General features: G+C 43.8%; 1 protein-coding gene across 2 annotated transcripts in view; it reads right to left on the minus strand.

Moving 5' to 3' along the window:
* Positions 1 to 20,533, minus strand: part of MPP7 (membrane palmitoylated protein 7) — a 255,602-nt gene that overhangs the window by 153,238 nt on the left and 81,831 nt on the right. For both annotated transcript variants that reach the window (XM_029238888.1, XM_029238887.1), the window contains exon 3: positions 7,130 to 7,248. In XM_029238888.1, coding sequence (XP_029094721.1) covers positions 7,130 to 7,248 — 119 coding nt within the window. The remainder of the gene's footprint in view (positions 1 to 7,129; positions 7,249 to 20,533) is intronic.

Consider the following 20,533-nt stretch of genomic DNA (forward strand, 5'->3'; position numbering starts at 1 on the left):
TTGCAAGGAGAAATGAACAAAGCCACTATTATACTCAGAAACTTCAACACTCTTCTATCAGTAATTGACAGATCCAGCAGGCAGGAAGTCAGTAAGGATATGGCTGAACCAAACAGCATCATCAAGCCACTGAATCTAACACTTGATCTAACAACAGCAGTATACACCTTCTTCTCAAGCTCACACACAACAAGACCGACCCCATTCCGAGCCACAACACACCTTAGCAAATTTAAAAGAACGGAAATCATACAGCATATGCTCTCTGATCACACGGAGTTAAAACAGAAATCAACAGAAAGACAGCAGTAAAATCTCCACATATTTGGGAATTCACCAACAATTCTAAATTAACACACGGGTCAATGAAGAAGTCTCAAGATAGATAAATTTTTTAAATACTTTGCAATAAATGAAAATACAACTTATCAAAATCTGTGGGATGCTGCAAAAGTAGTGGTTAGAGGGAAAGTATAGCATTGAAGGTAAGAAAAACAGAAAGAACTAAAATCAGTAACTTAAGTGTCTACCTTAGGAAACTGAGAAAAAAAGAGCAAGGAGAAAAAAAAAAGAATAAAATACAAGCAAAAAGCAATAGAACTGAAACAAGAAACAGGAAAACTCAATGAAACCAAAAGCTGGTTCTTTGAAAAGATTAACTGATAAACCTACAGCCAGGCTATCCAAGAAAACAAATGAGAGAAACACAAGTTACTACTAATAGCAGAGATGAAAGAGTCATCAGCATTATGAGTCCCATGGATGTTAAAAAGATAATAGAAGATTATAAATAATTCTACACCCTCAAATTTGATAACTTACATGATTCCACCAATTCCCTCAAAGATACAAGTGACAAAAATTCTCACACAAAGATAAATAGGTGATCTAAGTAGGCTTATATCTATTAAAGAAATTGAATCAATAATTAATAACCTTCCCAAACAGGAAGCACTAGGCCCAGATGGTTTCACTGGTGAATTTAAGGGAAAAATCATCCCAATTCTCTACAAGGTCTTCCAGAAAAAATAAAAGCAGACAGTGCACTTCCTAACTATATACCTAACCATATACCAAGCATTGCTCTACTACCAACACCAGATAAAGACATTACAAGAAAGGAAAACTACAGACTAGAATCTCTTATGAACAGAGACGTAAAAATCCTCAACAAAACATTAGCAAATCAAATCCAACAATGTATAACATGAATTATATACCAAAACCAAGGGGGATTTTTCCCAGGAATGCAAAGGCTGGTTCAATATTCAGAAGTAACAATGTAATCCACCACATCAACAGGATAAAAAAAGTCATATGATCGTATCAAGAGATGCAAAAAATCATTTAAAAAAATCCAACATCCACTTATGATAAAAACTCTCAACAAACTAGGAATAGAGAGGACTTCCTCAACTTGATAAAGAATATGTATAAAAATACCTACAGCGAACATCATACTTAATGGTGAAAAACTAGATTCTTTCCCCCTAAGATCAATAACAAGGCAAGGAGGTCCCTCAATACTTTACTGAAATTCCTAACTAATGCTGTAAGAAAAGGAAACAAAAGGTATACAGATTAGGAAGGAAGAAATAAAACTGCCTTCGTTCATAGATGACATGATTATCTATGTATTAATAGAAAATGCCAAAGAATCAACAAAAAGAACTCTGAAACCTACTAAGTGACTACAGCAAGGATTCAGGATACAAATTTAATATACAAAAATCAATTACTTTTCTATACACCAGAAATAAACAACTGGAATTTGAAATTAAATTAGTATCCAAAAATTAGGTATAAATCTAACAAAATATGTACAGAATATAACTAAGTACAGAAACTCTGATGAAAGAAACCAAAGATGATCTCAATAAATGAGAGATATTCCATGCTCATGGGCCAGAATACATAATATTAAGATGTCAATTATTCCCAGTTTGATCTATATATTCAACATAATCCCAATCAAAATTCAAGCAAGTTATTTTGTTGCTATGACAAACTGATCCTAAAGTTTATATGAGTAGGTGAAAGACCCAGAATACCTGAAACAATACTGAGAAGAGTGAGAGGATGGACACTACCCAACCTCAAGACTTACCATAAAGCTACAGTAATCAAGCTTCCCTGGCGGCACAGTGGTTAAGAATCCGCCTGCCAATGCAGGGGACACGGGTTCAAGCCCTAGTCCGGGAAGATCCCACATGCCGTGGAGCAACTAAACCCGTGCGCCACAACTACTGAGCCTGCGCTCTGGAGCCCACGAGCCACAGCTACTGAAGCCCACGCGCCTACAGTCCGTGCTCGGCAACAAGAGAAGCCACCGCAATGAGAAGCCCGTGCACCACAACGAAGAGTAGCCCCCACTCGCCACAACTAGAGAAAGCCCACACGCAGCAACGAAGACCCAACACAGCCAAAAAAATTTTAAAAAAAGAAAATAAAAGCTACAGTAATCAAGAAGGTAGTATTGGTGAAAAAACAGACAAATAGATCAGTGGAACACAACAGAGAGCCCAGAAATGGACCCACACAATAAAAATCAACTGATCTTTCACAGAGGAGAAAAGGCAATTCAATGGAGACAGAATGGTCTTTTCAACAACTGATGCTAGAAAAATTGGATATTCAATATGCAAAAATTTGAACGTAGACATAGAAGTTACACCTTTCACAAAAATTAACTCAAAATCAATCACAGAGCTAAATGTAAAAATTGTAGAGGATAACAAAGGGGAAAATCTAGGTGACCCTGGGTATGGCAGTGAGTTTCTGATACATCTCCAAAAGCATGATCCACGAAAGAAAACTTAAGATGAACTTTATTAAAATTAAAAACTTCTGCTCTGTGAAGACACCATTATGAAAATGAAGACAAGTCACATAATGGGAGAAAATATTTGCAAAACACATATCTGATAAAAGACTTGTATCCAAGAAAGACAAAGAAATGATAAAACTCAACAATAAGGGGGAAACAACCCATTTAAAACACAGACAAAAGATCCGAATAGACACTCCAACAAAGAAGATACACAGATGACGAATAAGCAATGAAAAGATGCTCCCACATCACGACGTAAGAGAGCTGCAAACTGAAACAGTCATGAGACACCATTACACACTTACCAGAACGGCTAACATCCACAAAACTGACACCACCAGGTGCTGACAAGGATGCAGAACAACAGGAACCCTCAGGCACTGCGGGTGGGAACGCAGGATAGTACAGCCGCTTTGAAAGGCAGACTGGCAGTCTCTCAGAAAGCTAGTCTTACCATGTGACCCAGGAATCATGCTGCTCGGCATTCACCCAAATGACCGGAAGACTTAACGCCCACACAAAAACCTGCATACAAATGGTTAGCGAAGTTTTATTCATAGCTGCCCAAGGCTAGAAGCAACCTTGACTTGGGTGAGGAGAGAACCTGCAGCCCAGAGGAGCTGGCAGCCTCCATCCTGAAGACGCGAGCTTCACACCTGCCTCCTGGTGTTTGTACAATAGTTATTTCTTCTGCCTGACCTCCCCCTCCTCCCGCATAAATCCTTACCTGAGCAACTCGGTTGAATCAACATGCAGGTTTTAGCTTAAACTACCGAATCCTCCTTGAGCACCTCTCAGAGGCCAGTACTGAGGGAGACACCTCGCGTGTCCCGTAACAGCTGTAAACACGGGCAGCCCCGGAATGCTGCAACTGCCCATCGCTGCACCTACAAGCCCTCTGGGGGGCTGGAGACGCCAGAAAACAAGGGGCTGCACCCGCTCTGCCGGAAGGCTTAGCCCTGGGGACCTACACGGTGTCTGGCACATAGTAACACGTCAACAAAGACAGCGCCAACAAAGCAATCAATCATCGGAAATTAAAACTACGTAACGCAATGTGATAAGGGTCTAGTGAGTTTTATCCTTACTCCTGTAAGACTGAAATCACAGAAATACACACAGTAATTCAATCACATCAGGAAATTTTTCTTGAAAATAATCTGTTTGTGTTTTGTTGAAATACTTCCGAATCCCAAAAGGATAAAATTCAGATTGCTACCTTTTTTTTCTCCTGTCCCCATACATGTATGCAACTATTTGAAAGGGGAGAAAAAGCATACACAGCTATTTAAAAGGTACTAAAAGTTTGATATTCTTATCCTAGAAATCCAACACAATTGTGAAATAAGAACAAAAATTTCTTGAAGAAACAAAACTACCAGGCTTCTTTACAATAAATATAATACAGTTATGGAAGTCTTTAAGCCACATCTTGTTCTAAAGTGAACTTAAACCAGATTATAAAAATACATACAATGCCACTGAATAAAATAAAATTTAAGGTAAGTAAAGGAATCTCAGTAGGAAAAAACACAAGGATGGGAGATAAATTTAGAAATGAGGTTCAGACACAAACTACACGCTTCATGGTTCTGTATATTTGCAAAACGTGGGTCCAAGATGTGGCTCTACGCTGACTGATGATCTATCAACTTCACTAGGTCCTGTGAAAATGGATACCCTTGTCTTGCCTCACATTATGTATGGTATTTCCTAGGTCTTCTACCAGTACCATCTTTCTTCTGACATCACCCTCAGCCTAACCCTTTTTCGGGATCTCGTGCTCAGAGTTTTTATTATTCAACTTTTCTATTTAGAAGTTTTTCTTTAAAAAAAGAAATCCGCAGGTAACACAGTATAGGATCATCATAGCTCTTTTCCAGCGACAAGCTCACAACCTCCGGTACTCCCCCAGAGTGGAGCTCAAAATCCTACAGTGGCATGTGCCATACCTGCCACAGACCCTGACACCAAACCTACCTCTTCTTAAGTATATTTTACATCAGACCAGCAAGTTGTCTGCATTCAAAACTGTGTGGTGATTTAACAACCACTTTCTTTTTTACCTAAAAGAAGATGAGAACTGTGAAAATTTGGGGCTAGAATAAAATCAGGTTTCACATTCACCCAGTTCTAATCCACATACCAACAGCGCCAACTGCAGGCAAAAGAGCATAACATCAGAGCACATTATGATTCGGTCTAAAAACAACTCTTTTCAAACAAATTCCTTTTGCTCTGCTGAGATTTACGTCCAGAAGCCGAAGCCTTCTCTCCTCCACCCTTCAGTAGAGGCACTTGGAAGCCAGCTAAGCAGGCTGTCCCGGCTGTTTAAACTACTGCCCCATGAGACCTACCTCCTGCAGGGCATCCTAGGCTTTCCTACTTGAAAACTAACATAATGGGTCAGTCAGAGGACACCCTGGAGTCCCCAGTGGGGAGCGGGGAGTGGTTAAGAAAGGGAGGACGTACTAGAGTTACACACTAAAGCTGATTTTAAAAATACACTTTACGGCAACTACTGAAAAACGTTTGGGACAGTACACATGCTATTATGCTATTTAAAATACTAGCAATATCAATTCATTTGCTGCATTGTTTTTATAAACCAGATATCGATAACAGTTTGCTTCCTAGCCACTTAATTACAGACACATACCTGGAATAACAACCTATGCTGAAAATTCAACAACTAGTGTAACGAAAAAATTTTTTACACATTAGTCTTATTCTATTAATAAAAATAACAACCATCTCTGTCAATTCTTTTTGGTCCTTCACATGCTATGATAATTCATTTTTTTCTTAATAATTATATTTGCCTAACCTATATAACTACAAAAAGAACTAAGACCTTCGCTATCTTATTTGAAACTCACAAACAACCTTGTCAATAGGTATTATAATTTCCATCTTATAGGCAAGGAAACTGAGATAGTAGTCACATTATAAATAAATACAAACACACACACATCCATTGTTAGGGGGGCATGTTTGTTTACTGATTAAGGAGTGATGATGCCATGTGAAATGTGTTTTATTCCTTCTCTCAAGAGATCAAATCAATCTAATCAAATCCATAACTATCCAACTTCCAAACATTTAATACAGGAATATTTTCATGACTGCCTCAGTAAGTGACAAACTTCATCAATTATAAGCCCAAAACCATTTCTAACACATCCCAAGAGAGCAACTAAAAGACCTAAAATTATTCAGAATACAAAGGTATCCTGGCAATTATAGAAAAACTAAATAAACCAATAAAGCACTCTTTAAATGTATTGCTAGGAGAGTGCCACACATCAAGACGCTGACTTCTTGAGAACTGCCACTGCCTGAAGCCCACGAACTGCAGCAAATCTGACAAGAGAAAAACGCAGTAAGAATTGTCCTGTCCTGTGAAGCAACCGTCCCTCAGAAGTCACTCACTTCCACATACTATACATCGGTCAAAAAGCCTCTCATCACAACAGACAACCATAACAGGTCGAGCTGAATGGAGGACGGGGACAGATACTGTTGAGGCATACGTGTCCAGCTCGTCCAGACTCGAGTAAGACTCTAAATTTCTTTCAGCTTGAGTTAAAAGAGAGAAAATGCAACTCATATTTCCAGAAGCAAGAGTGGCATATTTTCCAGTAAGTTCCTTGTTCTCGTCTTACTATTTTAAGAGTTCTGATCACTCCCAGCATTGCTGTGTGGCAAGATCTGGTTTCTGGTGGCTGATCATTTCCACGGCGTGACGCTTGGCTAAAACGGTCTCCCACACACTGTTTTTTATTCCTATTTAGCGTCCCTGTATTTATATACAAAATTCCATTTCAGTGGCGCTGTGCCAAGAGAAGAAACAGCTTTGCTAGAATTTCACTTGACTTTATTAGAGGAAATTATTTTAAATTAATGTAGCTGCTGAACAGCTGTCATCCTGAACCTCAGAAAATATATTCCTTCTAATTTTTGCTGCGAACATTTATTTATTTAAGTTAAATTCCAGCTCATGAACGTTGACCATGAGGAGTCTAACCCTTCCTGCTACTATTTCACATTCCTTTTCTAAACAAGGGCAAGCACGGGCATGCTCCATCAGTATGCACAGCCAGATCACCACCATTAAGTGAAATCATCTATGTATTTTCGGTGGAATCCTTTTAACAACTTCCACGCCCGGCAGTGAAATGGAACAAGGCTGTTTTGTTTTCAGAGGGCAACAATTTGATCTCTGGTTTACTAGATGGCGCTCAAAATATTTTTCCATATGTTTTTCCGCGAAGATCATCTGACAACAGCATGGTTTACCTTGACTAGCGAATGCAGGCTTTTTTCACCAAACACATCCCAGAGGAAGGTCAGGTCTTCCTGGCTGTCCACATGTGGCCGCAGCTGGGCTGGCAGAGCCGCCAGCAGCTCATACAGACCTATAAAACGGAAATAAAACACAGAGCGTCACCGCACAGTGTGACCTCATTAATTTCGCTTGAGGTGTGTGAAACTGACAGCCGGAGCGTGTCGCTTCTACCGGTTCTGTATTCTGGGCCATCAAGCAAAACTCTTCTCCAAAGAAGAAGGGGAGCTTTCGGATTTTTAAATTCCAAAGACGGATGTATTAACAGGCCTGTTTTTACCTTGTGCGGTGGTCATTTTACAGTCCTCCAAGTTTACATAACCCGAGACAGAAAATGTGTACAAGCTTTCAAAGAAAAAAAGAAGAAAATGCATACATTCCTTTCCTTAATCGTTATTACATTTCCCTCAATGTTAGCCAAAAAGTGAAGTGAGTCATGAATAGGAAAAACTTCTTTAGAAGAGAAAATTGATAGCATGGTCCATTAAAATGGTTTTGTGGTTTCCAAAGAGTTCCTAATAATATATAGCTTCAAAAACATTTGCGTTACTGAACGTCCAAAATCAAGTTCCCAAAAGTAAGCCAGAATAAACCATACTTGGTGTGGCATTATTTGTAGCCACGCTTTTTTTTTTTTTTTTTTAAAAACAATGACAACAACAAACTGCGTAGCACTTAGGCTAAATGAGACTCTAATTTGGAGGTATGTGAACCCCTGGAAAGAGTCAAGGCAACAGATGCAGGTTGCGCGTGCCCTCACTGGAAGCTCCCTGCAAGCAGACAGTAGCGCAGTGTCCCGGGAGCAGCCTGCACCGACCATCCGTCTCGTCCCCGGGACGGCAGACTCCTGTCCAAGAAATGCTGCAGCAGTGCTTGCCCGGGACTCTTCAGGGAGGTGACCTGGCAGAAGTCAGCATCAACTCAGAGCTCATGTTTCATTTTCCAGCAGGATTCCATGAGGTAAAAAGGACAAAATTCTTTTTATTTCTGTCTGCTGTCTACAAAAACACCGAGACCTCCTGGGGTCTACAACACATGGGACTGTTGCTGTTTCTGGTCTGAATGAGAGCTGCTGTTCATTAGAAAGACAGCTTTACAAGATATTTAACCAGCAAAAACTCATAAATTAGGGGACTTCTGATCAGCATGTCTGCTATCTTTCCAAAGCCTTATAATATTCTGATAACCAGTGACGATTCACAACCACATGCATGGGTACCACTTTGGAAGTCAGATACGAAACTTGAGAGATTTGATCAAACTGAAACATTCCTTGGGCTGTATTTGGCCAAAAAGATCCAAAATACTCCAGACAGGATAAAAGAAAAAAAAAAAACCTTCTCTCAACTGCATTCTTAAGTATTCCTGGTGGTTTATATTTATTCTCATAAAAACCTGGCATCCTGCCTAAACTAGCTCTTATTTACAATTCAGCAAAAATATTTTTACAGTAGCTCAACCTAAGTCAATGTATAATGATACAGGTCTCACTTTATACAAATATATACACACACACACACACAAATGTAATGTAATCACAATCGCCAAGATCAGAGATTCAAAACATGAAATTATGTAAAAAGAACGTAGAATTTCACTATTTTATTATTGATTTCAAGAGTAGTAAAAATGATTACCTATTCCTTAGTAATATCATTAGGGTGGAAAGACACTAATTCAACTGTGATATAATTTATGTGGTACAGTTCATGGGGGATTCAATAAGTTTAAATAAGTTAATACACTTGAACAGTCCTGCACGTGGTAAGTACTCAATGTTTCATATTGATGGTGAGTGCGATGGTGGGTGCGACGGTGGGAGCGATGGTGAGTGCGACGGTGAGAGCGATGGTGAGTGCGATGGTGAGAGTGACGGTGTGATGGTGAGCGTGATGGTGTGATGGTGAGAATGATGGTGTGATGGTGACAGTGACGGTGAGTGTGACGGTGAGTGTGATGGTGAGTCATGGTGAGAGCGATGGTGACTGCGATAGTGAGAGTGACGGTGAGAGCGACGGTGAGAGCGACGGTGAGCGCAATCGTGAGTGCGATGGTGAGAGTAATTGTGAATGTAATGGTGAGCGTGACGGTGAGAGCGATGGTGAGAGCGACGGTGAGTGCAACGTGAGTGCGATGGTGAGAGTAATTGTGAATGTAATGGTGAGCGTGACGGTGAGAGCGACGGTGCGTGCGACGGTGAGAGTGACGGTGAGCGCAATCGTGAGTGCGATGGTGAGAGTAATTGTGAATGTAATGGTGAGCGTGACGGTGAGAGCGATGGTGAGTGCAATCGTGAGTGCGATGGTGAGAGTAATTGTGAATGTAATGGTGAGCGTGACGGTGAGAGCGACGGTGCGTGCGACGGTGAGAGCGACGGTGAGCGCAATCGTGAGTGCGATGGTGAGAGTAATTGTGAATGTAATGGTGAGCGTGACGGTGAGAGCGACGGTGCGTGCAATCGTGAGTGCGATGGTGAGTGCAATGGTGAGTGCGATGGTGAGAGTAATTGTGAATGTAATGGTGAGCGTGACGGTGAGAGCAACGGTGAGAGCGACGGTGAATGTGATGGTGCGTGTGACGTTGAGAGTGACGGTGAGTGTGACGGTGAGAGCGATGGTGAGTGTGACGGTGAGTGTGATGGTGAGTCATGGTGAGGGTGACGGTGAGTCATGGTGAGGGTGACGGTGAGCGACGGTGAGTGTGACGGTGAGTGCGATGGTGAGTGTGACGGTGAGAGCGACGGTGAATGTGATGGTGCGTGTGACGTTGAGAGTGACGGTGAGTGTGACGTTAAGAGTGACGGTGAGTGTGACGGTGAGAGCGATGGTGAGTGTGACGGTGAGTGTGATGGTGAGTCATGGTGAGGGTGACGGTGAGCGACGGTGAGTGCGACGGTGAGAGCGATGGTGAGTGTGATCGTGAGTGCAATAACCATTGGGTTATTGATTTTGACCGTCATTCATCATTAGCATTACTAAAAATGCAGAAGTTCGGATCAAACAGACAGACCTAGATTCAAACCCCAGGTCTATACGCATTTCACATTACTTATCTGAACCTCGTTTCCGTCACGTGTTGAAAAAGAAATGGTAATGTACACATGTGGTAGAACTGCACAGAATACACACACACACACACACACACACTCACGAGCACATGTGAAACCGAGGACATCTGAAAAACGTCAACCGATGGCATGGATGACGATCTCCGAGTTGTGACACGCTACTACAGTTATGCAAGATGTTACCACTGGGGGAACTGGTGAAAGTACACAGGATTTCTTTGTACTATGTCTTACAACGTGTGACGCTGTAATTATCTCGAAATAAAGTTGAAACGTACAACAGTTGCTGTAAGAATTCAATGGAACGATTGACAGGGCGGGCACTTGATTAAAATAACGATGCTCTTCTTTCCTTAGTGCGTCTCCTTGCAGCGAACGCCTCAGTGCATTGCTTCCGAGGGAAAACAACAGCTCAGAGACACCTGCCAACTGGACATGACACCATACTCAGAAATGAAACCACCCGCGTCTTTTCCATATGGGAGTTGTTCACTTTACCCACGTACACCTTAGCTTCTTGTGGGAATAAGCCATGTTGGGTTTAATTTTCAAATAGTAGTAACTTCTCTGTTAGTTAAAGCTCAGAAGCCTGAGTTTTCTGTGTTTTTCCAGCTTTATGCAATCCTCATTCGTATGGTCCTCGAGTGGCAATAACACTTGCTTCTCTTCACCTCCCACATCTGGTGCCAGAGAACAAGGCCAGAAGAGACAGGACAGTGCCAATCAGAAATTTAAAAGACGGTTAAAAGAGCTCCTAGGCCAGGGCTGTATGTAGTGTCAACGCAGGCAACGAGGAAACCATCACTTCCACTCAAATCAGCAATCCAGGCCCCAGAAAGCACCTCGGTCCATGTCTAAAACTGGGTCTGTGATTCTACGTGTGCTTTAAAGTATTCCTATATTCAGTTCCTAGAGTCCCAATCATGAAGAATACTATGAAATCCAAATAGTTGTGGTCCTTGAGATTCAGAGGGCAAGTAAAGAGAGCTGAGACAGCTCGGCACGTCTTTAAAATTTTTACCTAAATCCACTTGTTCCCTGCGCCATGGAACTTACCCTGTGCTCCTCTGTGGTCACCCCAGTTCATTCTAATAAACGTCTACGGCACCTGTGAGCCCAGCGCATCCCTAGCTCTGAAGGTCTAGGACAAGTCGGACGTGATTCCTGTCTGCAGGCGTCTACAGCGTAGATGACACCACAGGCTATTAGCAAAGTGAGTGCAGGACAGGGTCAGGCTGTGGAGGCAAGGGAAGGGGCCGGTCCCTCCAGGGGAGGGGACAACCTCAGGAGACCCTTCAGCAGGAACAACGCCGAGTCAGGGCTACGAGGGCTGCAGGCCCAAGAATCAATATGCGTGAAGCTCTCAGAGTTGGAGCCCTGGGGACAGCACTAAGCGTAGAATATACCACCCTCTCCCCGGGGATCTTACAGTCCTGGGTGACACAGAATGCATCTCATGCATGAGCAAACATCAAGCGATCCCATTTGCCCAGGTAAACATTTTCTCTTCCAAGTAAAGCAAACCTGTTCAGGCAGCTGACGAAATAAATGATTAACTTTCAGGGATGCTGAGAAGATGCTCATGACCGTCTCTAATATTTAAACTGTAATTTAGTTAGAAACATACACTTTGAATTATCTATTAAGTAAAATACATTAACTCAGATATTTAGTTTTTGCCCCATTTGCACATTTCACGCAACCATTCTATTTAAATTCTTCAGAGTGAAGTTCTTCCTCATCGTGAGATCATTTTCGCTTCTAGGTCAGTTGAGATACAGCACTGTTTTGAATATGGGAGATGCCTTCACTGAGAATCTGGGTAAAGCTGATTGGTTTTTCATTTGTTCTGTGGCTCTACATTTTTGATCAACAAAACCCCTTACCTACTCTTTAAAATTCTATCAACTGCAAATGTGAGGTTTTTAACCCCTCTCCAAGGAATAACTAAATCTGGTTTAAACCAGATTGTCTCCTTTTTTAAAAAACAATTCTGCCAAGGGAGCGCTCAATAATCCCCAAAATTATGAATTTCGGTTATATGTGAGTAATTTTGGCTTCTCCATTCAACACACATTTTTGTGCACGTGAATACACAGAGAATGTTCTCTCTAAGAGATTTTGTAAGGACCTGAATACACGCCAGCTCTCTCTTCTCTACGAGATCATTTTACAGAGGGAAAAAAAACTCACCTTCTATTTGGGCACATACGCTAATAAGACACTGTCAAGGATACCTGTGGATTTCAATAAGCTTATTTCATAAAAGTGTTCCAACAGAAAAAAGCAGTATTTTTAAATTAGTGTATTTTATATACTGAGAGAAAAGAAATCAATAAGAGCAAAACTTAAATAGGTCGAGGGTGACTCAATTAATATGTGCAATAATTATTCTAGCAATTTTAAGAAGAGAGCAATCAATGAAGGTCAGAGAAGCCTCTAATGGAGCTGGCAGGATACGGGCTGGGATCTGAAGGGGGGAACACGGGGCCCAGAAGGGTGATTCTAAATTAAGGGCTAATGAAGGTGTTCACAGTAATAGGAGCCAATCGCAGAGAGATGCAAAGATGCTTCGAAGATCTCTGAGTTGGTTCCTGAAGCCTACTGTCTAGGAACGAAGTACTGTAATCTCTTCTCCTCTTTCCAGAGGAAGGTTAGATTGCAAATGCTGGCTGTCTGACGTCACGAAGAATAATATCCTAAGGAGAATGCTTTCCGTACAGTATAAACTGCCCACTCTGTGAGCCAGTTCATTGAGTCAGCACATGTGTGGACCACAATCTTAATTTAATCACTTACGTACTTGATTGGAGCTCCATGTGCTACAGCTGGCTTCTCTGCAGCCTTGCTGCACTGAAGGGTAAAATACTTGTCATTTTCCTTAAAGATAAAAAAACTACAGTCGTCCCTTGGCATCCGTGGCTCACTGGCCCCAGGACCCGCCTAGGATCCCCAAATCCACGGAAGCTCACGTCCCACAGCCATCCTCCGTATCTGTGGTTCTACAACAGCAGATTCAACCAAACGCTGACCATGCAGTACTGTATTTACTGAAACCATCTGCATATTAGTGGACCTGGGCAGTTCAAACCCATGTTGTTCAAGGGCCAAGTGTAAGTACTTTTTCTCCCTCAACAAAACCTATGGTCAGAGTATGTTCTTGATGCCTTCTAAGGCAACACAAGTGACAGAGGGTCAGCAGTAGTATTTTACATACAGATATAAATACTTAATACTTTGGTGCTTCAGCAACTTCAAGTAAGTTATCCTGTAATTTTTTTTTTTTTTTTTGCAATATCTAGATAAGAGTAGTACTGTAAAGCTACAGTCACACTTCCTATCAGGAGCTTGTATGTGAGTAATAGGCAGGTGATTTAATCAAGGACTGTGGAAGGCAGGTAACACTGACCCAACCGTGTGGAATAAACAATTCACCCGAAGTCAATAATACACTGACCAGAAGATAAAGTGTCATCACCTTGCATTAAAATTTCATGACTTTATAAGATCACAAATTTACTTAAATATATGATAGCAATTTTAACTGTGGGTAAAGTTTCCTATCATCATAGTCAGACCCTTAGCGATTTTCACCCTGCCTAATAAAACTAGCTATTGGGGCTTCCCTGGTGGCGCAGTGGTTGCGAGTCCGCCTGCCGATGCAGGGGACACGGGTTTGCGCCCCGGTCTGGGAAGATCCCACATGCCGCGGAGCGGCTGGGCCCGTGAGCCACGGCCGCTAAGCCTGTGCGTCCGGAGCCTGTGCTCTGCAACGGGAAAGGCCACAACAGTGAGAGGCCCACGTACCGCAAAAAAAACAAAAAACAACTAGCTATTGAATATTAAAAATTGCATTTATTTCTTTTGTCCCCCCTTCCTTAATCTATCCTTCCTACCACCAACTCCTAAAGCTTCCTAAAATAATACTTAGTAAAAACTATTACCAGTAGAAATTCCTAGTAGTGTTCACCATACCTAATACTATGGTATAAGCTACAGTAAAGTGCTTTACAGGTTACCTCGCTCCGTGCTCTCTATAAGCAGGTCCTATTACTGTCTCCATTTTACAGGAGGAAGTACCTTTAGCCTAGGAAGTGGCATAGTCAGGACTTAAACTCAACTCTGGCCCATGTCTCCCATATAACCCCATCATTTAAATCTTGTACTCAAAAACCGCCAAGAGCTCCCTGGAGAAAAGTTAAATTTCCAACTGGACACCCAAATTATAGATGGATCAAATATTTCAAATATAAACTAGAGGACAATCTCAGAGAATATTTTTATCATCTGAAGTGCTTTTCTCTGCACACAAAGAACCTAGAAACCACAAAAAGCAATGATTGACAGACTTCGTGACAAAATTTTCACGCATCAAAAAACCCGAAGAAGTTTGCAGAGAAACTGCTAAAAATTATTTGCAACAAGCAAGTGATTGACATTAAGCATAATAAAAGATCAGTAAACCAAGAGAAAAATGGGCAACGGCACATGAACAGGCATACGGTGGTGGAAGAAACAGGTGACCTCCCCCAAAATCAATACATAAAGCACTGTTCAATCTAAGAAATAATATAAAATGATTCTTCAGAGCCAAAGCATATCACTTTTCTTTCATCAATTTAGGAGATAATTAAGTTTGCAAATACCCAGTCTTAGGAAGGGTCTGAGAACAGGCACCCAGCAGCCATTTGTTGGGATACACACTCGTTCATTCAGTCAGCATCCACTGACCACTGTAAGTTCTCTGGGCCACATGCTGTTCAAGGTGTTCAGCTAGATCAGTGAACCCACAAAGATCCCGATGTCGTAGAGACAACACTCCATGGGGAAGACAAATAATAAACATAAGTCAGGAAATTACAGTGTATCAGACACTGATAGAAAAAGAGAAAACCAAGCAGTGTAAGGCAGACCCGGTGCTGGACCGCCGGCACAGGCCATGACAGGTGGGGTGGCCAGGGAACCCAGAGCCAGGAGGACGGCGAGGGAGCTAACGGGCACGCGAGGGACAAGCAATCCACGTAGGGGGGTCAGACAGCACAGAAAGCCCACCTCTAGGTCCAGGGTGCCCGCAGCGTCTGAGGAGGGCAAGGCACCCAGGCTGACTGGGGCACAGGGAGGGAGAGATGGTCCAAGGGGACAAACGAGGGCCAGGTCACGTTGGCTCTTGTAGGACAAATACTGCAAAGAACTTAACTTTTATTTTATAGGGACAGAGCCACTGCTGGGTTTTTGAGAACTTTTATTTTATAGGGACAGAGCCACTGCCGGGTTTTTGAGTAAGACGACTGGAGTTACATCTTAAAAGCACTGCTCTGGCTGCTGCATTGAGAGGAGGGGGCAGGGGGCCAAGAGCAGAGGCAGAGAACGAGTCAGAGGGTCAGGCAGTGACCCGGGCGACGGAGGACGGCGGCCTGCACCCAGCGGCAGTGGGCGGGAGCTGTGAGGAGCGTTCAAGTTCTGGAGAGATTCTGAAGGAAGAGCCAATTATGAATTTCTGTCGGAGTGAATGAGGGGTGTGAGGAGAAGAGAAGAAACAAGCATGGCCGCAAAACTGAAGCTGCCGTCAAGGGAGGCGGGGACGTTCGGTTTGGGGCCCGGTGAGCTGAAGATGCGGACGGGACGACCAGGTGGGGATGAGGTGGGCAGCTGGATGGAGGAGAGCCGGGAGCTCCGCAGGGAGGCTGAGCTGAAGACGCGCACTTAGGTGCCCTGGGCACGAGCCAGGGGGAGACCCGGGGACACGAGTGTGCACAAAGAAGGAGGAGAGGCCGAGGACCGAGCCCCGGGGTCTCCACGGTAACCAGACGCACGGGAGCACCGGGGCCTGCCGTCCCGGAGGCCTGGTGTGGCGGGGAAGGGTGACGGCCGGGGCGTGAGAAGCCACCATCAGGGAGGTACACCAAGGCCCGAGAACCGCCCGTCGGATCCAGCCGCGTGGAGGTTGCCGACTCTGGCAGCGTGACGGGCGATGACCGCAGAGCATTAACGATATCGAGTGACACGTTGGAAAGAGCAAATATTCACGACTCTTAGCAGGAGGGTCGGTACAAAACAGAATCAATGTCTGTCAGGTGCCAGGGAAGGGAGGGGTAAAGAAGTTGCTTTAAGATGAGAAACACAGCCCGTGTGTGCGCTAAGGGCATCGATCGGCGCCCCCCGCCTTGAGGAGGTGAGATGGAACAGGGTCAGGCGCGTGTGGAGGCACGGCTGCGACGGCTGCATGCACGGGTCGTCTGTGGCTCCAAGGAGGACGGCAGAGAAGGCGGCACGTGGCAGAGGGACCGGGAGGACCCTCCTGCCATCACAGCGGTGTTTGCACTATGAACTATGAAACCCGTGGGGAGTGACGGCAGGGAATCAAGTGTCTGCGTCCGAAAGAAAAGGTTGGAAAGAGTCACCCGGGAGAATGGAGAAATGAACAAAGCAGGCATTGTACTGGCAATACGAGAATTTCAAGCCTGCACGCGTGCCCTTTCAGCCAGCTCCTTCGTTCACTCGTCCGTTCCATTTCTAGGGAGCCTGCATCTACATCCAACTCCACCAGCGTTTAATCCAGGAAGAGAAACCAGAACGAACAGGAAGTAATTACTTTCATTTTCACTCTATGTGTGTGTGTATGTATATTTCATATTATATATATATATATATATATATGTATATATTTCTGCATTGCTTGAGTTTTTACAAAATAGACGTTACTTTCACAATTTCAGAAAATTTCACTTCTGGGTACTATTCTGACATAAACCTTTTCCCAGCACGAGGGCTCACAACCTCCCCCCTAATTCCGTTCCAGCCACGGTGGACCGCTATTTGCTATCCCCTGAAAGCGTAACTGTTTCCATGCAATCTTACACCAACTCGCTAGATAATTAACTTCCTGGTGATCACGACTGCTGTCACAGTCCCCTCCGCCAGGACCTCTGAGATTATCTGGAAGACAAAACCAGCATGGTAACAGTCTGACCTCAAAGTTTCACGAACAGGTTTAGCATAACACACTTGACAACGTCTCAAGTGCGTGGAGGAAGCTGGGAAACTCCGTCTGCGTTTCAAAATTCCTCTGGATCCTTTCCTGACCCCACTCCACAAATACCGAGTGCCACCCTGTGCCAGACTGCTTAAAGCTGGGGATACAAGGGTGAGGGAGAGAAAGGAAAGTCATCCCCCAGTGTAGTGTGGGAGACGGGCATCAGACGTCGTCGTGAGGATAAGGGCAGAGCTGTAACTGAGAACACGCTGCACGGGAGGGAGGCATGGCTGGGGAAAGTGCAGCATATCCCTGAGGGATGTGAACAGCCTCAGGGAAAGCTTCCCCGGGGAAGTGACGCTTGTGCTGAGATGGTCCAAGTACAGATGCAAGCTGGGGACGATGAAGTGGGGAGTAGAAAGACCCATAGGAAAAAGAAATGCACATACGAAGGCCCGGGGGTAGATGCTTAGACTCCGCAGCCGATGACATAAATACAAATCCCAACTCTGCAACTGCTAATTGGTTAACATTTCCGTGCATCCAGTTTTTAAACTGTATAAAGGCAGAGTTGACCTAGCCTTACTAGGATTGTAATAAGGATTAAATGAGTCATCTGTAAAGCTCAGAATGATGCCTCATTTAACTGTATATCCTATGTATTTAAAATAAAAATAAATTCCAAATTAAACCTAAAACATATGCGTATGCCGGGGCATCAAGGAGACAGAATAGAAAATGTAAGTTTATGCTGCTGGAGAAAAGCTTTCCACGATAGACAATAAAGATGGGCAGTGATGGACCCCATGTACTGGGTAAAGTGTGAACTAGCGAGAAGAGAAATGAAGAAAGTGATCACATACCCCTGACTCAGGTCAGTCTAGACATCTGCATAGTAGATAAGAAAAAGTGGGAAGAAAGATGATAAATGGTCCCAGCTCTAAAACAGCATTAAAACCTTCAAGATGAACGTAATGCAACAAATACTTGCAAGAAGTGGCACTAACTCTAATTCTGGTGATATCAATGTCACGTATTCACTGACAAAGTTCTTACAACACTGGCTTGTGTAAATTGTGTTGATGCACGGTCCTAATTCAAAACCCAAACTGAAGCTCCTAGGAACCAATCATTTGTCACTCACACTAGCGTGAACAACTGGACTCACCTTCCAACGCTTCAAGTGACGACAGAAAAGTAACAGTAATCCCTTCACTGAGGTAACTCTAAACACTCCCCACTCTCCCCAGCCTGCCAGGGTTAGACACAACAAGGAAACACTCTGGAGATGAAGAGCTACCCCACGCCGCAGTAGCCTTGCGAAAACAAATGACTCAGAGCAGATCTGACCACAAATGTCCATTCCAATTACTCGATCACTCTGGATCTCTGGGCCGCTGCCTCTTGAAGTGACAATGGAAAACGGTGCATCAGATACAGGATCAGCTTTGTCATAAAATCACTCATATCCTCCTTCTTTTGGCAAAAGTAAGCATCAGGGAATCCTGGCTGCACGCAGAGAAAGTGCAAAACCAGCCAGCAGCATAATTCATCGCAAGAGGTAGTAGTTGTTTTTTTTAAAACAGATCTTGTTTTTGAGCCCTTTTTTTTTTTTTTTTTTTTTTTCTCACTGTCGCGGCCTCTCCCGTTGCGGAGCACAGGCTCCAGACGCGCAGGCTCAGCGGCCATGGCTCACGGGCCCAGCCGCTCCGCGGCATGTGGGATCTTCCCGGACCGGGGCACGAACCCGTGTCCCCTGCATCGGCAGGCGGACTCTCAACCATTGTGCCACCAGGGAAGCCCTGTTTTTGAGCCTTTTAACAACGGGTCTCGCAGCAATTTTCCCAAGAATTCTTGACATAATTAACATCTTCGTAAGAAAAAAGCCAAGAATTCCTGTTTAGAGTGTCAGTGCTGAAACATTTTTGAGAGACTTTTATCTTCCATTTCAAAGCTACACAGTTCTATCGAGATACAAAAGATTCTGGAATTTGAAACTTCACAAGGACATCCTTCACAGAGAATACAACATCCTCAGAGGTCAGAAAAACTGCATCGGTCAAGAACTTATACCAAAAAGTCACAAAAAGACTTTACCACTTGGCACAGATCACTTCACCAAACTGATCTTTATTGTCAAAATTTTCTTCTGAATCACTAAAATAAGGTGGTGGACAGGGAACACGAATAATGGACTGAAAAGAGAAATCAGGCAACGTATTTATTTCCTGCACAGATGAGGAAAAGTCATAACGCTCTGTAAAAGAGGAAAATGACCAGGGTTGTCACATTTGTCAAACAACAGAGAAGTTTCTTTTTATCAAGGAGACTATAAAGTGTAGACACACCATCTAGACTACATCAAAAATAATCCAAGGGCAAAGCAAAAAACAGAAGCCTCTAACCTACTCAAGTGAGAAATTCAGAAAGTCTAAAGAGAAGTGGGCAAGGGACCGGAGCTATGACTGTACTAACTCATCAGATGGAAGATGGTTCGTAGCTGCTGGGCAAACTTGAGGCCTAAATGAAACTAAAGTCCCTGGGGGGCCAGATCAGAGTGATGAGTAGGTCACCACTCAAAGCAGCACCGATGACTAACCTTGTGTCAGTGGGGAGAGGGCTCCCGCAGTCTGCCTGCGAAGTGGCCACGGGTCACCTGAGACAGTGATGGAACTGGAGCATCGCTGGGCAGCGCGAGGCTTGGTTAGAACACGAAGCATCGTGATTTAGGGGAGGGCGGAGGAGTCTTCGGAGTAAAGGACAGATAGGACACTAAGGCTATTCGCCCGCGGGGAAACCCGTGGTCCCAGTGAGTAACAGGCTGTGGGCGGGAGGCAAAGCCACAGCCCCATCGGCCCCGTGTTTAGCCTGAGCTGATGACGGACAGCAGGTGAGGCAGACACACACCGACCGGACACCGCTGACCTGAGGAGAAGAACATCTCGTCTAAGCGAGCCAACTACCGAGCTGTACACCTGTAGCAGGGATCACAGAACTCGAGGACGAGCGCTCTAATCAGAGGTTCTGGCTCACGTCTTAGGCAATCACACCCACCTGCTGTAGTGATCAAACCAGCCTCAGCAGTACTACCTCCAAACACAAGGACAGTAAAACACCAAGGCTCAGGAGTCTAACTCAGAGTAAAAATTTACTAAACAGAGAAAAAGGTTGTGCTGTCCTAAACCTAGGACACTAAGAAACTTCTACCAGCTTAAACTCGCCGTAAATACCCAGCATGACCCAGGGCTAATCAGAATCTTAACTCCTGATTTGAGAAATGTTTTCACCAAAACCAACAGAGAATCTCGCACATTCCTT

The sequence above is a fragment of the Monodon monoceros genome, unplaced genomic scaffold (genome assembly GCF_005190385.1).
Source record: "Monodon monoceros isolate NGI ecotype Baffin Bay Population unplaced genomic scaffold, NGI_Narwhal_1 Super_Scaffold_21, whole genome shotgun sequence".
In the NCBI taxonomy this organism is placed as follows: Eukaryota; Metazoa; Chordata; class Mammalia; order Artiodactyla; family Monodontidae; genus Monodon; species Monodon monoceros.